Source organism: Ambystoma mexicanum, chromosome 1p, assembly GCF_040938575.1.
Source record: "Ambystoma mexicanum isolate Mex_15411 chromosome 1p, UKY_AmexF1_1, whole genome shotgun sequence".
Lineage (NCBI taxonomy): Eukaryota > Metazoa > Chordata > Amphibia > Caudata > Ambystomatidae > Ambystoma > Ambystoma mexicanum.
In genome coordinates, this window is record NC_090921.1 from 1,304,455,093 (window position 1) to 1,304,479,106 (window position 24,014).

Here is a 24,014-nt window from a genome sequence, read left to right on the forward strand (position 1 = left end):
TTCTCGTGAACTTACTTTGTAAGTTTTCATCCATATTGTTTCTGTTCTGTTTGTTATGAAGGATCTGATCCAAAGTGAGGCGTTGTTGGCGATTCCGAATTCTTCCAGTCTCATGATGAGGATGTCGTGGTTAACTGTGTCGAATGTCGCAAAGGAGGTCTAAAAGTATCAGACCAGTGCTGTTGTTTGAGTCCGCGTTTGCCTTTAGATCATCCCAGATTGAAAATAAGTGCTGTTTCTGTTCCTCTCATCGGTCTGAAGCCTACTTGTGCCTGGTTTAATAGGCGGTGTTCTTCTATGAATTCATGGGTTGTTCTATATATGTGCGTTTCCAGGAGTTTAGCTGGGTAGGGGATGTTGGAGATGGGCCTGTAGTTGGAGAGGTCCTCTACATTTCCTGCTGTACCCTTGAGGAGCGGTTTGATGTATGCTGATTTGAAGGCTTGAGGCACTCTCCCTGTTGAGATTGATTTGTTGAGGACGTTCATGTAGTATTCCATTGGTGTTCCTTGTGAGGATTGATTAGGATTGATTTGTAGATGTCAGGGAGGCAGGGATCTGTAGGGGTGCCTGATTTGTTGCTTTGATTTACCAGTTTGATGAAAGTCTCCACTAATATGTGCGGGAAGTTTTGGAGTTTGTTCTGGTGTTCCTTGCATAGGTGGGTGTCTTCAGTGTTGTGGTTGCGTGGTTGTTTTTTATGGTCTGTTGGATGGTCATGATTTTATTTTTGAAGTGGTCTGCGAGGTCACTGCATACATTTCATCGATGGTATTGGAGCGTGGTTGCAGCCGGGTGGGTTTTTTATTTTGTTTATGATTTTAAATATTTCTTTTTGGGTGTTTGGTGCTTTGAGGATTCTGTCGTCGTAGTATTTCCTTTTTGCATTTCCTTTTTGGATGAACAGGTATGTTGTTGAAGTTTTAATTTCTTTCTGCAGTCTTTATTGATCCTCCATTCTATTTCTCGTTTTTTCCTTTTCATGGCGCCTATTAGTGGGGTGAACCATTTTGCTGTTGCTCTTTTGCGGGATGGATTGAAAGGTTTTGCTTTGGCGATCTCGTCGATTGTTGTGGTGATCCAGTTGTTAAGTATATCTATTTTATTGTCTAGGTCAGCTTCACCCATGGTTGTGGTTTGGTGATCTCCAGTCGTTCTGTTAAGTTGGACTTTTTTATGGTTCTCCAGTTTCTTTTCATGAGCTTTTCTTGTTTCTTGGTTATTGGGGAGGGCAGTGTGATTACGAAGGGGATGATGAGGTAGTCGCTCCAAAGGATCTGAATCGGTGGCCGTGGTAATTAGTTTTCTGTTGGCGAAGATTGCGTCCAGTGTATGTCCTGCCGTGTGGGTTGCTCCTTTAACCAGCTAGTTTCATTGTTATTAGCTAGTTGGTAAGAGATTTTTGTGAGGCTGTGGTTTCTTTGAACCAGATGTTGAAGTCTCGGAGGATAATCAGGTGGTTACGCTCGATAGCTAGGTTGGTGATTGCTTCTATGAAGTGCTCTATGAAAGCCTCATCGTACGTTAGTGGTCTGTATACCAGTATGAATTTCAGGTTTGTTCTGGGATTTGTTAATAGACGTATGATTAGGGATTCGCATGTGTTGATGTTTAATGGGTCTTCTGCTTTAATTTCCAAGTTTTCCATATGGATGATTGCCAGTCCACCACCACTTTTCGTTTTCCTATTTATTTGGATGCATTTGAAGGTATCAGGCAGGCAGTTATTAAGGGTGATCTTTTAGTTGTCATCTAGCCATGTTTCGGATACGAAAAGGATGTCGATGCCTCCGTCAATTAGGAGGTCGTAGATTTCGGTGGTGTGTTTGGACATTGATGTTATGTTAATTAGATTGCAGTGGATCTTTTTGGTATGATTTGGTTTATTTGTTGTTCCCGGTTTTGATTTTTGGGTGTTCAGTTGGGGTGCTTTTATGTTGGCTCCGAACAGTTGAGGTTCTGTGAAGGCAGCTTCGTCGTTGAATCAGTCTGTGATATTGATAATTGGTTTGCGGACTTCTATAGTTTCTTCATCTCTTGCCATTTGATGTGGGTTGGGTATCGATAGTGCCTTCTTTCTTGTGATGTAGGGAATAAGGGGGTTGGCATCATCCCATTCACTTCTTGGGTCCACTCTTCTTTTGTTCTGTTCAGGTTTTTTTTTATCCGTGTGGAAAAGTGGGTGTCGTTGAAGTATCTAGGTTCTTTGGTTGGTCAGAGGTACGGTGTAAGGTATAAGAATTTTTCTCTTGCAATTTTGTTCTGTTGATAGTATTGTTTTGCGGGGTGTGTTCTGTTTTGAAGGCGTCTTCTGCTGGGGGCGGTTAAGCTTGTGTATCTATATTATTTGTACTGTGTTCCTTTTCTCTTTGTCTGCGTCCAATTCTACGTTGGGGCATTTTGCGTCTTTGGTGGGAGGAGTTGGTCGGAGTGTTAGGTTTATAGGGGCAGTTTTCCAACTGTGGTGCCTCGTGCTAGGCTAGTAGTGTTGATATTAATCCTCTTTGTTATTCCGTCTGGATGTTTGAGGGTGTGTCTTTGTTCAGTCAGTTGGGTAGGGGTGGTCCTGGGGGGTATTGAACGTTAGTGGGTGGGGCGTCTGGATATGGGCTATGAGTGCATGTAACTGGGGTGGGGATTGTGGTAGTAGTTATTGGCTTTGATGCTTGCTGGGTGTCCTGGGTGTCAGGTTCCTAGGATTCAATTGTAGCAGGTACTGATAATACCCAGACGACTGAGAAGCAAGAGGTGGAGAGCTTAGAATTTTACAGGCGGTATACAATGCGATTTTATTCTAGGGTGTGGGGTATCAGATGTCCGAAGCGATGTATGTTTCGGCGGGAGTCAAAGATGATTGAACAGCTTGATTACTGATCCTTGGACAGCAGCAGGTAGGTCTGGTTCCGCAAATGCAGGCAGTGAGCAAGAATGGGGCATCTAGCTATCGGGAGAGGGTTTGGCTTCGCAGATGGCAGGAAGTGATGAAGTATCAGGATGGGGACGGCTGGGTGACATGGGAGGTTAGGTTTGAGGGAGGTAGGTGGTAATTAACACCCAATAATAATAATTTTGTTTAAGATGCCTAGATATCGGGAGGAAGGTTCATGCCTCTCAGAGTGCCAGCAGAAATTGAACACCTAGACTGGGAACACCTAGGCAGCAATTGGACACCTAGACTGGAGTACCTGGATAGCAAGAGAACCTCCGGCCTCACGGTGTGTCAGGTTTAAGGTATGAGATGGAGGTGGGGACACCTAGAGTTGTCTTTCGTGTAGAGTGGCAGGGAGGCCCGGGTTTTACAGTGCAGTTCAGGCACAGGAGAGTACATCTAGGTGTAATACTACAGGAGAACACCCCCAGATGTGAGTTTTGCGTAGTGGGAAAAGGCCTAGTTCTACAATGCAGCTTGGTGCAGGCGGGGACACCCAGGCTTGAGAGTCTTGCACAGTGAGGGAGATGCTCAGGCCTCACAGTGCACATTGATCCAGGAGAGTAAATGTGGACCTGAGGGCCCTGTATTGAGGTGTCGAGGCCTAAGTTTCAGAGTGCAGTATATTACAGGAGAGCACGCTGAGATTCGAGAGTCCTGTATAGTGGGAGAGAGGCCTAAGTTTCAAAATGCAGTCTCAAATGCTGTTTCAATGCAGTTTCAGATAGAGCGGAGCACACCTAGAAGGTTCTTGTATAGTGGGAGAGGTGCCCAAGCCTCACAATACAATGTGGTAAAGGAGGTTTCATATGATGGTGTCAGTATATGTTGTAGATAGAATAGATTGTTCCTACCTTATACATTGATGCTGGCTGACAGCAGCCTATTCGTCGTGAGTTACATCAGGGTGCTTTGGCCTGTTGCAACTGCTGGTTTGGTGGGATGACTTTGCAGCCACTGCTGGTTGTCTGTAATAGTGGGGTCTGTGGGTTAGTCTTGTGCTTCTGGCGCAGGGCTAGCTAGGAGGAAGGGTGTGCTTATTACGTGGAAGTGCCACAGGAATGGCGAAAGCAGCGATTCGGCTTTGGAGAGTGTTAATGGCAGGCCCCTGGCCGCCTCTGCCGACACCTGCAGAGACTGACTGGAGCCACCCTTTGCCTTGGGCCCTTAGCCACAGGGCTGCATGGGAGGCTGTGCTAAAAGCGGCAAAGGGCCAATCACAGTAGGGGTGGGGGAGGAGTCAACGGTTCGGGCTGGCAAGTGGGGGAGGACAGTGGATTGTGCCTGCGCAGGTGCGTTTTAAGGCCAAACACAACGTTCCAATTGCAATTCTCAATGCAGGCAATGGATTACAAATCAATTAAACACATCGTTTTTGAATGTGGCAAGTCGGGGAAGACAGTGGATTGGGCCTGTGCAGGTGCACTGAATTAAGGCCAAACACAACGTTCCAATTGCAATTCTCATTGCAGGCAATGGATTACAAATCAATGAAACACTGTATTTGAGTGATCCCCTGTGTGGAGGCAGGCGGTTTCCCTCTTACCTCAGGTCGCATTCACCAACTGACACATAAGACAGAAGAGGGTGGGGGCGAGGTGGAAGAGAATGAGAACCTGGGAACCTTCGAAGAGGTATTGGACCCTGGGACCTTGGAAGAGGATTTAGGAACTTGGAGGAGGAAGGGGACCTTGGAAGAGAACATTGACATGCATCCTTGGAAAAGTAAATTGATGTGTTGTCTTCGAAAAGGAAGAGGATGAAGGCACAGGACAAGGACAAAGAGGGCACAGTCAAGGGCTCAGAATGAGGAGGAAGATGGCCACCTGGGACAGAGAGTAAAACTCACAACAAAGGCGAAGATTAATCGGCTCTAAGAAGATGCAGGAAAAAGAGGAAGATAACCTGGGATGAGACCCTGGGAAAAAAGGGAAGAGTACCCGGTACGAGTGCCTGTGACAGAGGAAGAGGAAGACTTTCTGGGTCGCTGTGACGCAGAGGAGGACGAGGACCTGGGACATGGATGAAGGTGAAGACTACCTGTGATGAGGACATGGGATAAGACGGAAGAGGAACAGGACAAGTTGGAAGAGAATGAGAAGCTGGGAACTTGGAAAAGGAATTGGACCCTGGGACCTTGGAAGAGAAAATTCAAATGGGACCTTGGAAAAGAAAATTGATGTGGGACCTTGGAAATGGAAGAGGATGAAGACACGGTATGAGGATGAAGATGGAATGGACAAGGACCCCATGATAAGGGCGAAGAGGAAGACCTGAATGAAGGGGAAGACCTGTGATAAAGGGGAAGAGGACCCAAGCCGAAGAGGACCCCTCACAAAGAGAAAATGAAGCTGGGATGAAGATGTGGGTTAAGGAGGAAGAGAACCCGGTATGAGGGCCTGGGACAAAGAGGAAGACTGCCTGTGAACTCGGAGGACGACAATGACCTGGTACCCGGAGGAATGAGGCAGAAGAGAATGTGTACCCGAGACAAAAATGAAGAGGAAGATGACATGTGACGAGGACCAAGGTATGGTAGAAGACTTGAACCTCGGCCAATGCAGGTGACCTGGGATCTTGGAAGAGGGTCAGGGAGCTTGGAAGAGGAAGAGGACATCGAACCCTGAAAGAGGGAGAGGACCTGGTACCTTGGAAGAGGAACAGTACCTTGGAATAGGAAGATGACCCAGGAACTTGGAAGAGTAAAGGGACCATCCACCGTGGAAAAGAAAATTGGCATGCGACCTTGGAAAAGGAAGAGGATATAGACATGTGACGAAGTACTTGGATAATGGGGAAGAGGACCCAGATCGAAGAGAATCCGAGACAAAGAGGAAGAGAACCCTGGATGAGGACCTCTGATAAAAAAGGAGACTGACCGGTACAAGTGCCTGAGACACACAAGAAGACTATCTGGGATCAGAAGGAAGAGTAAGACATTCTGGGATGAGAAGGACGTTTTGGTACCCAGAGTAAGAAGAAGATTATCTGAGACGTGGAGGACGACGATGCACTCCAATGCCTAGGAGGAGGACGACTTGGGACATGGAGGACGAAGACTACCTGTGATGAGGACATGGGATAAGACGGAAGAGGGTGAGGATGAGGTGCAAGAGAATGACAACTTGGGAACTTGGAAGATGAAGAGGACCTTGGATTAGGAAGAGGACTTGGCAACTTGGTAGAGATAGGGGACCTAGGAGATTAGTAGAGAAAATTGACATCACAACTTGGAAAAGCAAATTGATGTGTGGCCTTCGAAAAGGACGAGGATGAAGACAAAGGACAAAAGAGGGCACGGTCAAGAACCCAGAATAAGGAGGAAGACCTAGGGCGGAAAGGAAAGCCTGGGATGAAGGGGAAGCATGTCCCTGATGACATCCCGAAGGATGGCCCCCATCTGAGATCTCATGAGAGAGGAATTTTTCGAAAAACCTGTCCTAACAGGCCGGTGGGGTGGCAGGTGATGTTGACGGGGTAGCTGGGGCTGGTGCATACTCGGTCTATATGGTTGCAGGGTGATGCTGATGACTAAACAGTAGGCCACGTACCTGGTTGACACCAGTCCCACCTTGTAACTCGTTCTCCCACCTGCTCCACTCCAAGGGGCGGTATCAGACGAGCGGCCATCTTGTCACGCTGCCTGCCACGTGCTGAAGTCGTGGTGCTTGGCTCACTGGGCCCGGCCTCCAGCAGGACTCTTGGAGATGGAGATTGAGGCCTACCCTGCATCTCAGGACGGGGCCTGGTAGGCGTGTTGCCTTTGGCAGTATTGCCGGTAGTGCTGCGTGCAGGCACCCCCTCGGACATTTGGCCGGTGCTAGGGCGTAGCCCCTCGGGTGTACACCCGGTAAAAGAACTTTGCTGTCCCTCAACACTGTCTCCTGAAGGATCTACGGAAAACGTCAGCCTCACAGCCGGTAGCTGAACTAGCCTCGGTCCCAGTGCTGGTGTGAGAACCTGAAAGGTTCCTCCCGCTCAGGAGTTTCCTTGGGAAGGAGACGCCCTTGAAGGGTGCGTCGAAAAAAAAATAATAAAAAAAAAAAATAAAAAAATAAAAAGGAGGCTCTCCCTTGGGCCTTGACTTATGTCTGATGAAGTCCTTCAAGTTCTCAGGAGGTGAGTTCTTGAAGAGCTCTCTCCACCTAGCTAGCCTGTTCTTCAGGGCACGCGGTGTAAGTGCGCCACACGTGGTACAACCTTCCCAGCCGTGGTCGGGGCCAAGGCAGCAGAGGCAAAGAGCGTGGGGGTCTGATGTAGGGAAGAGCCCCTCGCAGGCTGGACCCCTGCTGAAGTCAACGTGCGCTAGGGAGGAGCAAATGAGGAGATGGTAAAAGGACAAAAATACAGAAGAAAGTATCCGGGGAAGAGCGCATGGTATTACATGGCTGAAGCCAAACCCAGGAGAGCTGATGAAAACGGCCCGTTCCCGTCGACGCGGAAAAGGGGACCGAGGAGTGGCGCTGGTGGGTGAAATGAGGGGAGCTCATGCTCCCAGTGACGCGCCCCTGCAAGCCTCTAAATTTAAAGGGGAAGAAGGTCTTTTCTGGTGAAAAAGGTTCTGTCTCCCATCCCTAGCGAGAGACGCCCATGCAGTATGGAGGAATGGGGACGGGATGTAAGAGTAAGACTGGGTGTGGGGCAAATGTGAAACCAGTAGTTGTTCCTGAATGATGCAGATCCTTACCATTGGTAGGATTGGACTTGCTTCCAGCTCAGATTTTTATAAGAAGACCTCTGCAGTAATTTCTATAGATCATAATTGGAGCCAAGAATCCCTCGAAGAAGCACAGTCTGCTGAAGATCCGAAGACGACTCCTGGAGAGGTCCAGGCATCCCTTCCTTTGTCCGGCCCAATGAAACCCTGTGCGACTACCTGATCTCCAAAGACCCTGAGCCGTATTCAGCCCTTGGACTAGTGGGTCCAACTAGTCTAAGCAGTCTTGACGATCCTGCCCTTTGGAAGTGTGCCAGAACTGCCCGGTGGACTGACCGCCTCTCTCGTGGGCTACCTCTTTAGAAGAGTCACTGTTCTACTTTCAAACCCGGAACTTCGGTGGTTGCCAGCTCATACCATAATTCGTCTTCTCCCCGGGTTTCGGCGTCCTAGCATCAAGGGATCCTGGCCTGGAGCAGCTTCTGTGACCACGACTGGAAGGACACATTTTGTCACCTGTGTGCGGAGACCATCGCTGGAACTCACCTTTCTCCAACCTGTGAAATGTCCTGAGGAGGTTTGCAGCAGCGTTTCTTGCATTTCTTCATTGCCAGAGGCTGCATCTTACAGTTGGACTCTTATCGGAAAAATCCTTAAACCGCCAACTCCTGGGCATTAACTCACTGCAACCAACGGCAGAAGATCAAGCCCCCCAGCGACACCCAGATGAGCCACAACATCTGGGAAAATCGGAGTCAGGGGTAAGTAAACACTGTGAATCCGTCCCCCTAGAAGCCCAAAAAGGCTGCAGACTCGCAGCTGAGAATGTGATAGTGTCCTCATGACAACGGGGATGTCACCTTAAGCTAAAATGGTGGCACATGCTGTGCGGTGATGGGGAGGTTCCCATACTAATAGGGGCGGTCCCCATGCTAATAGGGGCCGCCCTGAAGATTTGAAGGTATGCCGCAGGTGCACAGTGATCGCAGGTGGGCCCCCAACTAATGGGACCCACCCGGAACACAGCACAAGGCTGCAGGGTCCAGTGGTGATAACGGGCAGACACCCTCTCGCACACAGGGCCACCCAGGACAATTTAAAGAGTGCAGGGAGTGCAGTGATCGTTGGTGGCCCCATGTGGCGGACGGGCCACACAAAAGAATAAATAGTCATGCCAGGCCACAGCCATAATTGCCATCAGAAGACAGGGCCCCTAACCAGCAACATCTTCTAGCCTTGAACAGGCAGCTCCTCCACCAGCTTGCAGCCAGCCATAAGTGTGCCAGAGCCAAGTACAGACCCATGGAAAGTACTGTGAGGGGGTCACTCCATTGTGACAGTGTTTTATGTAGTATATATGTAGTAGGTCAATGTACGTGTAGTTACATGTATATATATTTAATCACCGTTATATAGGATAATTGCTAAGTAGGGGGGAGTACAAAGTTTGGGTACGAGTTAGGGGGAATGTTAAGCAGAGTTAAAAGTTGAGTAGGATATTAGATCTATATTTATGGAAATTAAGTTAGAAGGAAATTAAGTTAGAAGGAGGTAGAGTGGAGCTACTATGGCGCGAGGCAGCAGGATGCTGTGGTGTCCTGCCTGAGGCCGCCTCACAAGATTGGATCACCCACACAGGCCATCCTCTGGCCTCACGCTCCATGTAGGTTGCACCCGAGTAAGGTAAGGGGTCTGCTGAGTCAGACTAACCCCAAGGGTCCCCAGCAACCCCTACAAGGAAGGGCGAGCTGACATGACAGGTCCCCATCTAGTTGGAGCTCACACACAAGGAATCCTAGGGAATAGTAAAGGTTTAAAGGAGAAGTCTGTTGAATGAATAAAGAGGGGTCCACATTGGTATCCCCTTAAATTTCATTCTGGTGTTTGTGTCCCTTAGTGATTTAAGAACTCAGGGTGTAGCCCATCTCCTGTTAATGGTGATTTTATTTTGGCAGGTGCAGCGCTCCTCCCTACTCAGCAGGCTTGGGAGGTGGATGAGGGGGTGGTTTAAATGGGAACTGTCCCTGCTTCGGGTAAAGGAAGAGTATGCTCTTGCACGGACCAAGGCCAGGAAACAGAGGCTACATAACTCTTCCACATATGACTCCTAGGATTCTCCTAGAGGCTAGGGTAAACATAGCGAGGACCTGGAAGAGTGATAACTTGCCAACCAAACAGAAGTGGGTTGCCACGGCCAGAGACCTGTATAACATGGAGACTAACACACACGATCAATGAGTCGGGACAAAATATAGAAGAGGAATGGTTTCCCTATATAACAAAATATGTGAGCAAAAACTGCAGTGAGTGTGCTGCTCATTAGTGCACAGCATAACAATTGGTTTCCATCGATCCACCTGTACTAATCTTAGCAACGGTACCCAAGTCAGTCTAGTATAATTGCAGGAAGTCCCCATAGCCTGTCAGTATTCTTATAGCAGTACCGGTTTGAAGTTGTCAACTAGTTTTAACAAAGTCCCTAAACATCCCTCATCTTTACAGACCATGCCCCACAGTAAAATGGCACCCTTATCACAGCACAGGTCACCTTCGACAACATCATAGCATAGTCGGATAGCACCCTCATGCTACACAGTAGGTCACCTGAATTCTTGTTATGGCATATTATGCCTTTGCTCTCCTTACAGCACATTAGATCTGAATTCTTACAACAGATGATGACTACCGGGCTACATGTACTTTTCTCAGAGTAGAGCATAAAACGCACTCACTTTCTTCCATTGTGGCGTCCATTTTGGCCTTGATCAGCATGCGCAGCCGAGACACCTCCTGCCGCTTTAGCTCGTCCAGGCGGGTGCGCACATTGTGGCCGACGAAGTCCAGCTCCTTGCTAAGCTTTCCATTCTAAAGCAATAAAGAACAAAACAAAACATTTTAAAGCTATTGATCGAAGTGAAGTTTGTGAGATGGAGAATCGTCACAAGGAGAGGGATGGTGATCCTTTGAAATACTGCTCACTGGCTGATGCAAGTGTGGCCGATCTCTTAATACTCAAAGTATTCTAGTCTGCAGACAAGCTTGGCTGCTCAGGTTCCTGTACGTGCGGTTGGACTCAGTCATCTTGTGCTAAGCATTCCTCATCTGGCTCACCTCAGATTTCTTGTGTGTGACAAAGATCCAACCTGCCACTATGGTACAAGTCCCTTATAATTTCTGAATGTTCCTACAAGGCGCTTCAGTCTTCTCCCCCGATAAATTATCATCTGTTTGTGTCCCAAAAAACCCATCATCCAAGCAAAGGACAGGGTACATTATGTATTATGTTTCAATGTACAAGTCTCCTTGCATGGCTGTCTGTGTGTACTCCTGTTAGGAAAGAACTTGCTTTTTGCAGTGTTTCCCCATCCCCTTCAATGGAACCCTCAGCATACCCAAGGACCTTTTTTGTGATTTTGATATTTTTTAGTGAGAGGGGGCTTTTTCAACCTCGAACAGTAGCTTAATAATGTTTGTTTTGGGGGCCCTGGGGAGCCCTTAATGCTATTAGTGTAGGAGATTCAGACGCCACCGAGGTTATTGTGAAGCACTACTACCTACCTTTAGGACTGAAGCGGAGGAGAAGAGAACCCTGTTCCCTCTTATTTAACAGATTGTTCCCTATTGCAATGCAGCCTAGACATGGTGATAGTGGTACCTATTTTTACAGTTTGTGTGGGCTTCTCTGCATCCTCGTTTACTGCGAAGGAGCCATTTTACCACTACGGGGGGCAAAATGACAAACCTTATTTAAGTCTTTTTTTGTTTTACTTCTATTGTTGGCAGTCTTCATCCTGGGCAGGTCTAGGACATGGCCATATAGGGTCAGATTCTGCACAGATTCTGGCCAGAGCCCAGGAATAGAACTCTGTGTGCTTGTAACTGGGCGGGAAGTCCTGGATACCCTAATCAACCAGCAAACCAGAGTGACATCATGACTGCGGCTGAGCTGGTTACAAATGATTAGATAGCCAAAGTTTGAATGTTGCAGGTCCTCAGACCGGCGAGTTGGGCAAACCCCCAGGTTTCTGTATATCAGGAGGGGATATGAAGCTATTCAGCTGGTCGACCACTGGAACATGGAATCCAAAGTACGAGCGGTCATCGGGGGACGTCGGGAAGCTGCTGCTACAACAGGTGCTGCCAAAGCAAATTCTGGGTAGCGAACGTCTACACTCTTATTGACCAGGGCAGGCCAGCACGAGATCTCCCTCCCTTGAACTGTTGGACACAAACAGTTGAGGGTCCTACACCTAGCAAGGCATCCTATTCACGTTCATGGAAGCTATGGGTCTGTAGTCTTAATGTAACAGCTGGAGGAGACTCCTCTGTGCTATGACTTTGTGTAGCCTCCACTACTACACAACTTGCTTCGAAACATTGTCTTTGGAAATGGCTTCAGAGGATCTGCTGTTGCACTTCACCAGGAAGAGACGTTATGCTGAGCTGAAGCCCTTTGTTCTTGCTCACCATCACTTGAAGGCCCTGGTTGTGTCATGAAGGCTGCTTCCCTCAGCTGCTGCATCTTTGAAACCCATCTTCATCGAAAGATTTCAGTCCAACCTGGTGATATAATGAACTGTGATGTGGCTATTAAAAGACTAGAATTGCCCTCTCGCAGTACCCAGCTGTCAGATGAAGACAGCCCTGCACTCAAGCCCTGCACACCCAACAGTAAGAGCAGTTGCCCCACCAATGACCTAGACTTACCCAAGGTAGGTGTCCAGTCAAATGTTCGAAAATAAAGGATCGAATGACCTTTTGATCGAAAACAAAAGGGCCGAAAAAAAGGATCAAATTTTTATTTATTTCTTTATATATTTTTTTTTTGTTTAGCATGTATAACAAACTTTGTTATAAAAAGAAAAACGGGGGGCTGGGAGGAACCACCCCATAAAAAAAAAGAAAAGAAAAAAACGAATTTCGATCCTTTTTTTCGGTCCTTTTACTGTTGAAAAAAAGGCATTCGAGCCTTTTGTTTTCGAAACTTTAACCTAGAACCCCCAAGATAGACTTCTTTGTCAGTGGTTCAAGGAGCTAGGCTACATACTCTTCACCAAACCCTTCCCCAGTGAATACAATAAAGGGTAAAGACCTACCACCCTCTGGTTACCCTTGGCTTACCTTTGGTAACCTGGGTATAGCAATCCTTTTTTCGGGTACAGTAAAATACTGGGGATTGGTACAGCCGCCTCCCTTTACAGGAAGCCAGTAAATATGGTCTTATGAATTGTCTGCATCTAACAGCCCTCAACTATTCCATTGAGCCCCACAGGATCCTATGGAGAATATCTGAAAATCTACTCAACTTCATGGAAGTGTCCCAAATTGAGTACCTATCTGAATTCTTATTCAACAATTATTCCTAGGAATAGGCTTAAGCAGTCCAACCCTACATTCTGGTCTACCTCTAAACAGCTCCACTGGATGGTGGCAGCCATTTTGTGATTATGGTGAGGTAGAGCATGCTAAATGGGAATCCCTATGTAAAATCCAGAAAAGACTTCAATGGCCAGACATTGGGCCTCATTACAAGCCTGTCGGTCTGGAAATAAGAGTGCCATTAGCAGCGTACCAGCACCCTATCCGGACCGCCAGACTACAAGTATGCCTGCAGGGGCCGTTAATCCAGGCAGGTCTGACTTGCTGGGGGGCACCAGCCCCTGCAGGCAATGTTTTCACGGAAGCGCTGGCACTGTTAGCAACGGTGCCAGTGCTTCCGTGTCCCCATTCCCTCCAACATTTTCTGCTGCCTGACATCCGGGGCGGCCGGGACTTGTAATGTCGGCGGAGCAGTGTTAAGAGTTTGACAGCAACCTGCCGGTAGCATCAGCGGATTACCGCCAAACTCGTACTGAGGCCCATTGTTATCAAAGGTGAGTGAATGGGAAGCAGATGTGGCTAGAGAAATTACCTGGCCTGGAGACCATGGGCTACGGTTGCCAAGAACAAATAAGATTGCTTTGTAAATAGTGTGTGCTCCAAACCAGGATTGCACACTGGAGCGAAAAACCCAAGAACATACAACTAAAAGTTTGATGTGATTGCTGCAAAAGTTTCAAAAACTAGTGATCAGCCTTTGTTCCCTAGCCATCATATACTCCCAATAAAATCTGCCCCAGTACCTAGTAGTAAATGTGCAGGAGTACCAAAGAATGAAAGAAGACTTCAATCCGAGGCCGGATTGTAAAATCTCTCTGCCTGAACATGTAAAATGGTTGGACTCATCCTTTTGGCAAACCTCTACTCTCTTATCCGTTGCACGAAAATTCCAGCCAACAGACCGAGTAGGTCTAGTGCTCTCTCCCAAATCTTTGGCGGGACAGTAAAATGCAAGTCTTCAGAACATCTATCTTTAGGAAGCCTGCTGCCTATCCATCTGTGGACCTGAACCAAAGAGACAAGAGCACCAACAGTGGATACCAGTGGCTCTTAAAACCCAAGACAATTCTGCAAACTAAGTGAATGTCTGCACTGCAAGGAGTGTGCCTTTCCTATGAACTGTCAACGCTAGATCGAGACTGCACCTTCAATCACTGGAGCTGCGCATTCAACAAGACTTTGAGATGGGAGTTTTTCACTCCATTCTTTTGAAAGTTGTAGTAAAATAAAGTCGTTCTGATTTTACACTCCAGTATTTTTAAGCAAACTATTTTCATTTAAAAACATGGTTTTTAAATTAAAACACACACTTTGTGGTCAGTATTTTTCATACATGAAGAATAAAAAGAAAATCTTAATGGCCCTCTTCAGATCATTTAACGCAAGGTTGTCCAACATACGGCCCAATCCGGCCCGCCAAGCCATTTTATGTGGCCCGCGAGGCCGTATGTTGGACAACTCTTGAGTAAATTTTTTTTTAAAAAATAATAAATAAATATATATATATATATATATATATATATATATATATATATATATTTTTTTTTTTATGTACCTGTGCGCAAAACTGTAACTTCCCATGGGGTCAATAGAGGTAGTTACAGTACTCAGCCACAAAGTGTGAATTTATTTATGCAATGTTTGTCGGATATCTGACAAACATTGCAGAAATAAATTCGTCAAGAAGATCTTGGGACTTGATGGAGGAAGGAGAGAGTCATTTGTATCACGGTATAATCCCACAAACTATGAACAATGGGATTAATATAGTAGCAATTACTTTGAATTTAAATATCCCATTTCAGGCAAGTAGGACCCACCACGCAAGAGCTCCGGCCCAGACATGCCCGTTCCTCTCTTGCATGATGCTCCGAGGGGCAAAAGGTGAGCTAAGATGAAGGGAGGAGGTGGTGATGTCAGGAGAAGAGAGTGCTGGCCCGGGCGAAGGATTATGTGGACAGGTGCTGTGCAGGAGTTCCTCTCAGCGTGGGCAGCACAGTGGATTCCTGAACCCCCGATTAGCCGTGGGCCGCTGCTCAGAGGGCCATTGTGCGGAGTTACTTTCAAGGTTTGTCATCTCTGGATATATGTTTAGCAGGGGTTGCGGCGACACAGCCTGTCTGCCCCAAAAATTGTTCTTTTGAATTGCGAATGTCACCGAAGATGAACCTTGATCAGCTGAGAAACTTAACCTTTGCAGTGCTTTTTTTTTCTCGTCTCGAGACAAAGAAGAACAGCGGGAGCTCAGTTACATTTACCTCTAAGCACAGTGCGGATTGATGAAAATGTCCATGCATTATACCAAGTACATTTGACATTATAGATGTGGCCAGTGGGGTATCAAAGCATGGTGAATGCCACATGTACAGCACAATATGTTACCCTAGTAGTGCCCTAATAACACACTGCAACCTGCAAATGGGCCTCAGTGGACCACCTGCCAAGGTTTATGGAAGTTGCTTATGATCTTGATCTGTGATCTATGATATGATCTGATATGATATATAACGCACTTAATACCCATGCAGCAGTGATCCCAATCATAAAAGTGAAACAGGCAAGCCCAACAGGTAGAACTTATTTTCACTCTTTTGGTAGCGCAGTCTGAGGGTAGCCTATACCCTTCAGGAGAGGTGTGAGCTGATACAGTTGCAACACAAAAAACAATAGTACTATGTTCCCAAAATACCTTCGTTCTTGTCTTTCGGATCTCAGCAGAGCCAGGCTTTTCAGCATCAGACCAGAAGCATGGGTGCCTTTGCGCTGGGCTGGGGTCAAGTCGGAGAGCAGCAATGATGGGCCCCAATGATGCAGTTCTGTTTGGCAGTGGTGCTGATTTGCGGGTAGAAAACGCTGGGAACAGTAGGCCGTGCCAAGTGAATGGCACTGGAAGGCTCAGTGACCTCTGGTCCCGGACAAGGGAATACTTGCCTTTGGCGCTGTGCAGGCTCGGCTGACACAACACGGCATATGGTTACGGCAAAGATGTCAAAGCTTCAGCATTGTCACTGAGCAGAACTCTGAGATTCAGGGGTGGTGGAGCGTCGAGGTCCAGGATGATTATGATGGTGTCAATGGGGCCAGCGCTGAGCAGCTCTGCTCAGCAGGGCCATGGGCCCGTGTGGGGCCGACGGGCCAGAGGGCAGACTGCAACATGCCTGCTCGAGCCATCCTGCTATTTATACAAATCTCGGGCCGAGCAGGGCCTGATGGGAGAAAGGAACTGTGCTACAATCTGCTCTTCTGCTGGGCTCTGCCTGCTGGGCTCTGCCTGCTGGAGCTTCCCCCTACACGCGGGACAGGCAGCTCTTCAGATGCTCAGAGCTTCCTGGGGGTTCGGGGGCTGGGGCTGGGTCAGGGCCTGCCTTCTCACCCTCGCTTAGCGGGGCTTCCCAGAACTGACCCAACCCCCGCCCTCTTGCATGCAACTCATACTTAGCTGGCAGGGGAGAATCTGATCTCAAGGGCAGATCTCCCAGGGTGAGGCTTATCCGTTGCACATCGGATTTGCTGACCCCTGCTATGTTCCCAAATGCGGGATACACGACTGCATTATTTCTGATAGTGGGGGACTGCATTCGCGCTCTCCCCCTGATTTATTGGTGAAAAAAAGGTAAAGTGTGCACTAGGCCTGCTAGGTTGCATACTTTAAGATTGTGCTCACATTGTGTTTCTTCAATTAGGTTCACCTTTGGGTGATCGCTTTTCCACATTTTATCTGTTGAATTGAATTATGCTTCTTTCATCACCACAGAAGTAATGTGTATTACAGAGATGAGCTGCCATATGTATTGGGCACACTGCACATGCTCAGGCAACATCAATCATGCTTTGTACAGGACAATGCTGTCCTAAATTGGGAACAGCCAGCATAGACATGTTGCTACAGGGGCATATTTTGGGTACAACCAGCATGACAATGTGTTACATCAGTGACAGTGCTGTCTTACACTGTGCACACATTGATCATTAAAATGTGTTGTGTTGTAAAATGTTCTTTTCTGCTGTTGGTGACATGGAATTTTCATGTTCCCCTTTAGAACTGATTGTAAACATATGGCTTTTTGGTCACCTTTTCTGCTGTAAAATGCACCATTTCAACCCCATATTTGAAAAACAATTCTTGGGGGGTAACCCCCCAAACCCTCCCTAGAACCTTGTAGCTCCCACACGACGCTCGGTCGCCCCCACTATTTCAGAAAAATATTAACGCATAGACACTGAAAGAAATCGCAAGCAACTAACCTTTGATCACTGCCCATGACACCAAAAGCTATCTTTGGGACTGCATGGCTATCACTGCCTGTGATGCTATTGTGTCAAAGGTCACAATATCGCTTTTTAATATACTGCTTTCAGTGAGGTTGTTGACTTTTGGCTCGCCGGCCCACTGGGTGACAAAAAGTTAATGCTTCGGCACCACATTCAAAAAGGTTGGACAAGCCCGATTTAACACAATAGTAGAGCTTCTAATTGTGGCCCGCAATTCAGCGGTCTCTGATCTAAAAACACAAACAAAGTAGTGCATGCAACAACATGGGGAAGATTCTAGCTCAGTTTTTTACTCAGTTTATTTTTGTTGGGGGCATTTGCCTAACTTTAGAAACTAAAACATATATGTGCGCATATCACGTGGACAGCTGCACCACACACCAGCTTCAATAAGTCTCTTCTTAATTCAAAGCAGAATCTTCAGTGGGTACATCAAAGTCAGGCTATGCAACTGCTGCTCAAGAACCACAACAGTGGGAATCACTAGCATTTACCACATACCTTTGTCGATCTGAGCGTTCGTTCACTGGCTGAAGTCTGAAACTACTGAAGAGGATAACCTTGGGAAAGGTGTACAAGTGGGCTTGAAGCACAGTCCACTGTTCAACAATAGCCTTATCCTTACTATTGTGGGATCATGCAATGTAAGAATCGGTGTCCTACTCAACTATCTCCCACCATTTCCGCTAGGAGACTAACCTTAAATGAATGAAGGTGCTGCAGTGACCCCCACAAGTCACCCTATGATATACCTTTTATTCTAAAGCCTCAGCAGGGCTTAAAATAAAAAGTGGCGGCAGGTGACCTCAGACCTCAAACCTGACAGAAGGCTAAATAATCTGATACACAAAAACTTTACACATTGTAAATCTTAATTGCTTAGCTTTAAATCGCACCTAGATTTCTTTCTACTTTCCATGAGACACAACATCAACACCTCAATGTTAAATTCCTTTATTTAGACTAATATTTGTTCCCCTATAGTATTCAGGTACCCAGTCAGCGCCTGCGAATACGCCTTAATAGCTCAACAGCAAATTCCCCTAGGTGAGCAATGCAAGCTAAGAGCTAGCCTTTTTGCCTAATTATGGGTAGGCAGCACTGGCTTGTAACTCTAGCATCTGGGGATTGCTCGTAATAGAGACTGCTTGCACTGCCCATGCAAGGATACCCAAATGTGCAAATCTTTGTGCAGTTGTAAATCTACACTTTTTTGTGTTCATGCAGCGTCTACCACAGTGTTGTGAACAAATGTTAGGGTCCATGCTGCTGGACCTCCGAAGTGGAAGTTTTGACTGGAGAGTTCATAACAAAGTAATAGGTCAAGATGATGGCAGTGTGCACCATCAGTGCGAAACAACCACTACTTGAAAGACAGGCCACATTTCCAGCTCAACTCTGCATATGCTACAATGAAGGGTTGAGACCATACCTTGATATCATCTGCGTTAGCAGACTGCAGCTTCTCCCGGAAATGTCCATCTGTCTCTAGAACATTGATCACCTCCTGCAAGTAGCGGTCATAGTACAGACCAGTGTCCTAGAAAGGAAAAACAATGATAAGCATGGATCCTAAAAAGAAATGCCCCAATTACTCACCAGTACTCTTTAATATACCCAGTCCTAATCTTCACTGTACTTACCTTTGAAGGCAATATGCCTTCCTACAAGTAATCCTTTCATAATATATATGGAACAAGTTACTTACCTGTAACTGTTGTTCTCCAGCATGGGTCTGGCATGGAATCACATGCTCATGAATATTCCCCGTCGTCAGGCTTGGAATCCTCGGTAAAGAAAAAATCAGTTTCAGTTTCGTTTCTGAACTGTCTTTCTCCTAATAACCAATCACTGGTGTCTGGGTCATACTGCCCCCAGCCAATGACTGCCCTCTACCTAAGCCCCTCCTCTGGCAGCCATCTTCAGATTTGGTAGCATGTAAAATGGCAGTAGGACGAAGAGAAGAGCCGCAGAAGAGTAGGCGGGAGGGTTCGCATGTGAATCCATGCCAGACCCATGCTGGAGAACAACAGTTAAAGGTAAGTAACTTGTTCCTTCTCCAGCATGGGATCTGGCATGGATTCACATGCTCATGAATAAAAGAATACATAGCAGTACACACATGCACAACCACGGGAGGTGGCAAAGGCTCAACATTATGCATTACATCCAAAACTCAACATTAAGCAATACTTACCTCCTCACCAGGCTCACCTTAGGCGAACAGGTTGCGCAGCACTGCTTGGCCGACCCTGGACTCCTCCCCGGAATCCCGATCGACGCAGTAGAATTTCGTGAAGGTGTGCGCTGACCTCCACGTAGCAGCCCTGCAGATGTCCAGCAAGGGCACACCAGATAGGAACGCCGTGGTAGTTGCGATCGCTCTGGTGGAATGGGCTCTCGGACGGCCAGGCAGCGGTCGGTTTGCCAACCGATGACAGTACATGATACAGCCGGAGAGCCATCTGGAAATGGAAGCCTTCGAGAAAGCCTTCCCCTGATTGACAGGCCCAAAGTTCACAAAAAGTTGTGACGTCTTCCGAAAACTCTTCGTGCGGTCCACGTAGAACTTCAGCGCTCTAGCCACATCCAGCGAGTGCAAAGTCCTTTCAGCCGGCGACGAAGGCGACGGGAAGAAAACAGGCAACACCAAGAGTTCGTTGAGGTGGAAGTCCAACGGCACCTTGGGCATGAAGGAGGGGTGCGTCCTGAGCACTACCCTCGAGTCGTGAAAAGTCATGTACGGGGGCTTGCAGGAAAGGGCCTGGATCTCTCCCACCCGTCGTGCGGAGGTGATGGCCACAAGAAACGCAGTTTTCCACGACAAGAACTTCAACGGAGCTGAGTGCAGAGGCTCGAACGGAGGTCCCATGAGCTTGGTCAGCACCACGTTGAGCTCCCACGCCGGGGCCTTCACCGGCGGGAACGATCTGAACAGTCCCTTCATGAATTCTTTCACCAGACGATGAGACCACAATGACGTCCGTACCATGGTTCTGCTGTATCGGGAGATCGCAGCAAGATGAATCTTGATGGAAGCATGCGCCAGTCCAGCCTTGGCCAGCGTCAGCAGGTACGGCAGTACTTGAGGAGCCGTAATCCGTAGAGGGTTAATCTTCTGTGCGTGGCACCAGACAGAGAACCTCTTCCATTTGTGTCCGTAGCATTTAAGAGTTGACGACGCCCTGGCCTTTGCAACAACCTCTCTGCAGTCGGCCGGTATGTCGTAACCTCCAAACTCTAATGCTGCAGGAGCCAGGCCTGCAAGTTCAGCGACTTCGGGTCGTGATGGAGGATGGCGCCTCCTTCCCTGGAGAGAAGATCCGCGTCCACTGGCAGCTTGATTGACAGGGACGCTGACAAGTCCAGAAGGTCGGGGAACCATATCTGCCTCGGCCACGCAGGTGCGACGAGGATCATCCTGCACCGTGACCTCTTGAGCTGGTTGATGAGCCGGATCAGCAGCGGCAATGGAGAGGTGACGACAGGAGGTCCTCGTCGTAAACCTCGTTGTCTGTGCCCGTCGCGGCCGTGTCAGTCCCCGTATCATCCCCACGGATAAAGAAACGGTGGAGCTTGAGGCTCTTTTGACCGAAAAAGAAAATATTTTCCGAAGAAAAAGCGCGAAAAATGCACTAAAGCTCGAGAGCAATAGCACGAGGATCCCAACACTTGAACGTGTGGTAAAAATCTGAAGATGGCTGCCAGAGGCAGGGTTTAGGGAGATGGCAGTCATTGGCTGTGGTCAGTATGACGCAGAGATCAGTGATTGGTTACTACTACGAAAGACAGATCAGAAACAAAACTGATACTGATTTTTCTTTACCCAGGATTCCCAGCCTGACGGGGAATATTCATGAGCATGCGAATCCATGCCAGACCCCATGCTGGAGAAAGATACGCGTACAAGTTTCTAATTGGTCATAGAAAAAAGGCAAAACTTGTTTTCTGCAGAATTATTTCGTGTGAGATGCATTTAGCCCAAGACAGTTAAAGCGTGCTCCAGTTAACACTACCCAATGTGTCTTAAACAGGCAACACAATAAATCTAGTTGAGATCATTCCAAATCTGCTCCTTCTGTGGCAATTGTTTTACAAATCAAACTTTTGTTAAAGTTGAGAGAAAACCCAGACTCTCAAAAAGTATTAGACATGTCTGCGCTAGAGATTTCATTTTTTACATGTTTTACCCAGAGATTTGCCTAGCACTGCCCATCTTCCATGTCTTTAATAATATTCTAGGACAAACCAGCCATGCTGTTTGTGATAGTATTTAAAATGTAAAAACATCTAAACAGGAGCAAACAAAATGATTGTCATTACAATCCTGCCCGAGTTTGCTTAAACATGACCAATTCACTGCAGAGTGTGAGACCCAATAGTCTTGTAAGGCAAATTAGTTCCGAATTTGTTGTATAACTGGTTTCCAATACCATTGCACCAAAAGGACCAGTAGATTTGGATTTAATAGACAACATATTTAACATATGGTTGACAGGTTGACCCTTAAACATTCTTGCAAAGTAAAAAAGTTCCCACCTAGCGATTGTTGCATACAGGAAAATAATTATTATCACTCGTGAAAACATTGGGGGTAACTCGATATTTTTTTTTAAAGGCACTGGCCACCCTCCCCAACATATTTTAGGACTGGTGCAATTATGTAAACAAATTCAAGTCCTAGAATATTTGGGGAAAGTGTTGGCTAGTGCCTTTAAAAAAATATTGAGTCACCCTCGATGTTTTCACCAGCGTTATCACTGGATACCAGAAAAAGTGTTTATTAGTATGATTCACATTACTGTCTGTGTAAAGTGCATCCTTAGTCACACTCCTGAACCACAATCATTGTATTTTCAATATAACATTTGGGAGTATTAAACCCATGTTGATGAGAAAATATCATTACTGATTTAATGGCATTAACTACAAAAACCCGCGCAGACATGCATCCAGAAAATTCATCGAGCAGAATCTGCAAAGAACGGGTGCTCATAGCAAACAAGGCACTACAGTCTGTGTATGACAACAGAGGTCTATTGAAATTACCAACAATGGGAATATCAGCTTTTAAAAGCTTCAAAGTTTCATATAGAGAGTTTGCAAATAAATGAAACGCACCTCGATTTACCAAAAACTGTGTGGGCAATATGACTTTAAAACTTTATTTAACTGTGGGCCAAGTATCTTTCTGTAATTCAATTAGGACCTCTTCAGACAATATGGCCCAAATTATACTTCTATTAACTGAATCGAAAGTGGCTCCCGGATCCACATAGGTAACATACAAAGGCTACTTTTTAATAAATTATAATTGGACAGCAAGCAGATAAAACTCTCAAGCTCAGTAAATTGAACCAACACCTTCCACAAAGCCTAGTTGAATTGGTGACGACAAATTCTCTTGAGAATGATTACATTTGCTCACAACCACCTTGCCAACAAGTTTAAAGAAACAACTAAGCAATGAAATGGGGTGAAAGCATCTTGCTACCAAGGGGTTACACACCTTTCTTGAAAATAGGGACAATTCACAGCTTTTTTGCATGGGTTAGGATACTTCCCAACGCAACCAGAATACGCAAAAAATAAAAAAAAACAATGGAGCCCAAAGATCTGGACACATCTTGTAAACCTCAGATGGTATCATATTGGGGTTAGAACTTATCATATTTGGGAGAGCAGAGCTACTTGCACCTCTTGAAGGTTATACACTGAATATTTGTTTCTGCAGCTTGTAGTAAGGCTGGTACTGGCCACAGAGTAGGACAAATTGGACTCTTCTCATTACTATAAACTTTACAAAAATATTCTCTCCCTTCATTAGGAGGAATGTTTGTCTCTACCGATGCAGATCGAACGTAGACTGGACCAGATCCCCAAAATGTCTAGACTCATGACATTACAGCAGATTCCAATTCTTGCCAGACCATTTCTTCAACTTCTTGCTGCCTGTTCTTAGGTCATATTTGTAAGCAGATATTTTTTGTTTAATGTCAAATCTCGAAAACTTCCATTCATTTAAAAATCTCAAATCCTTTTTTGCTGAACTGCTGGACTAACCATGATCTCTGCGCATATGAGCTCCATCGTTACCAGCCCTTGTAAGGAAAATGCTGAAATTCTTGACTATCAGCTACAAAGTAATTTAAAATCTATACAACATCAGCATCAGGAGGAAGACAGTCTATTTTCGTTATAGCGTTTCACCATCAAACCGTCATCTAATATTATTTTTCCAGCTCAGCTTGCGATTCAAACAGGACTCCTCCTCTGTAATTTTGAAACACCCACACCACTGACAAGTCCACTTGTCACTGCAATCCTTTGCCACTCAGAGTGTTTGTTCCTGATGTACGCATAAGGATCCCTGGCCTAGTAATGCTTCCTAAGCACCCCATTTGTACCAGAGGGTGTTTATAGCACCCTACATGGGTTTTAGAGGGTAGGCTTGTGGTAGCACGTATTTAGTGTGTGCTTCACCTGGGGCACAAGGCAATTTGTATTACCTTTGTACCTTTTTGGTAGCCGTTGGGGTACCATTGTATTTTTCTAAGGCTACTCTCAGCCACTTTGTTTCAGGGGCATTTGTGCATAAGTGGGATCTTTGTAAGCCCAGCCAGGTACACTTTGCAGTAGTCAACTGGTGTAGACCAGTTCCTGACCCTGGGCAGGCTAAATCACATCCTGTCGGGGGTGGTCTACAATGAGCAGCGAATTTAAGGCCCCACCAGATTGGTTGGCCACCTAAGCCATTGTTTCTTGCCCCTTAGTGTG

General features: G+C 46.5%; 1 protein-coding gene and 1 non-coding gene across 2 annotated transcripts in view; one reads left to right on the plus strand and one right to left on the minus strand.

Moving 5' to 3' along the window:
- NUCB1 (nucleobindin 1) overlaps nucleotides 1–24,014 on the minus strand; it is a 684,805-nt gene that overhangs the window by 576,597 nt on the left and 84,194 nt on the right. The window contains exons 3-4 of the mRNA XM_069606079.1: nucleotides 18,670–18,777; nucleotides 10,319–10,451 (exon numbers count right to left, since the gene is read on the minus strand). Coding sequence (XP_069462180.1) covers nucleotides 10,319–10,451; nucleotides 18,670–18,777 — 241 coding nt within the window. The remainder of the gene's footprint in view (nucleotides 1–10,318; nucleotides 10,452–18,669; nucleotides 18,778–24,014) is intronic.
- On the plus strand, nucleotides 16,397–16,558 carry LOC138462494 (U1 spliceosomal RNA). The gene has a single exon (XR_011265094.1). It is a non-coding gene; the product is annotated as a U1 spliceosomal RNA (small nuclear RNA).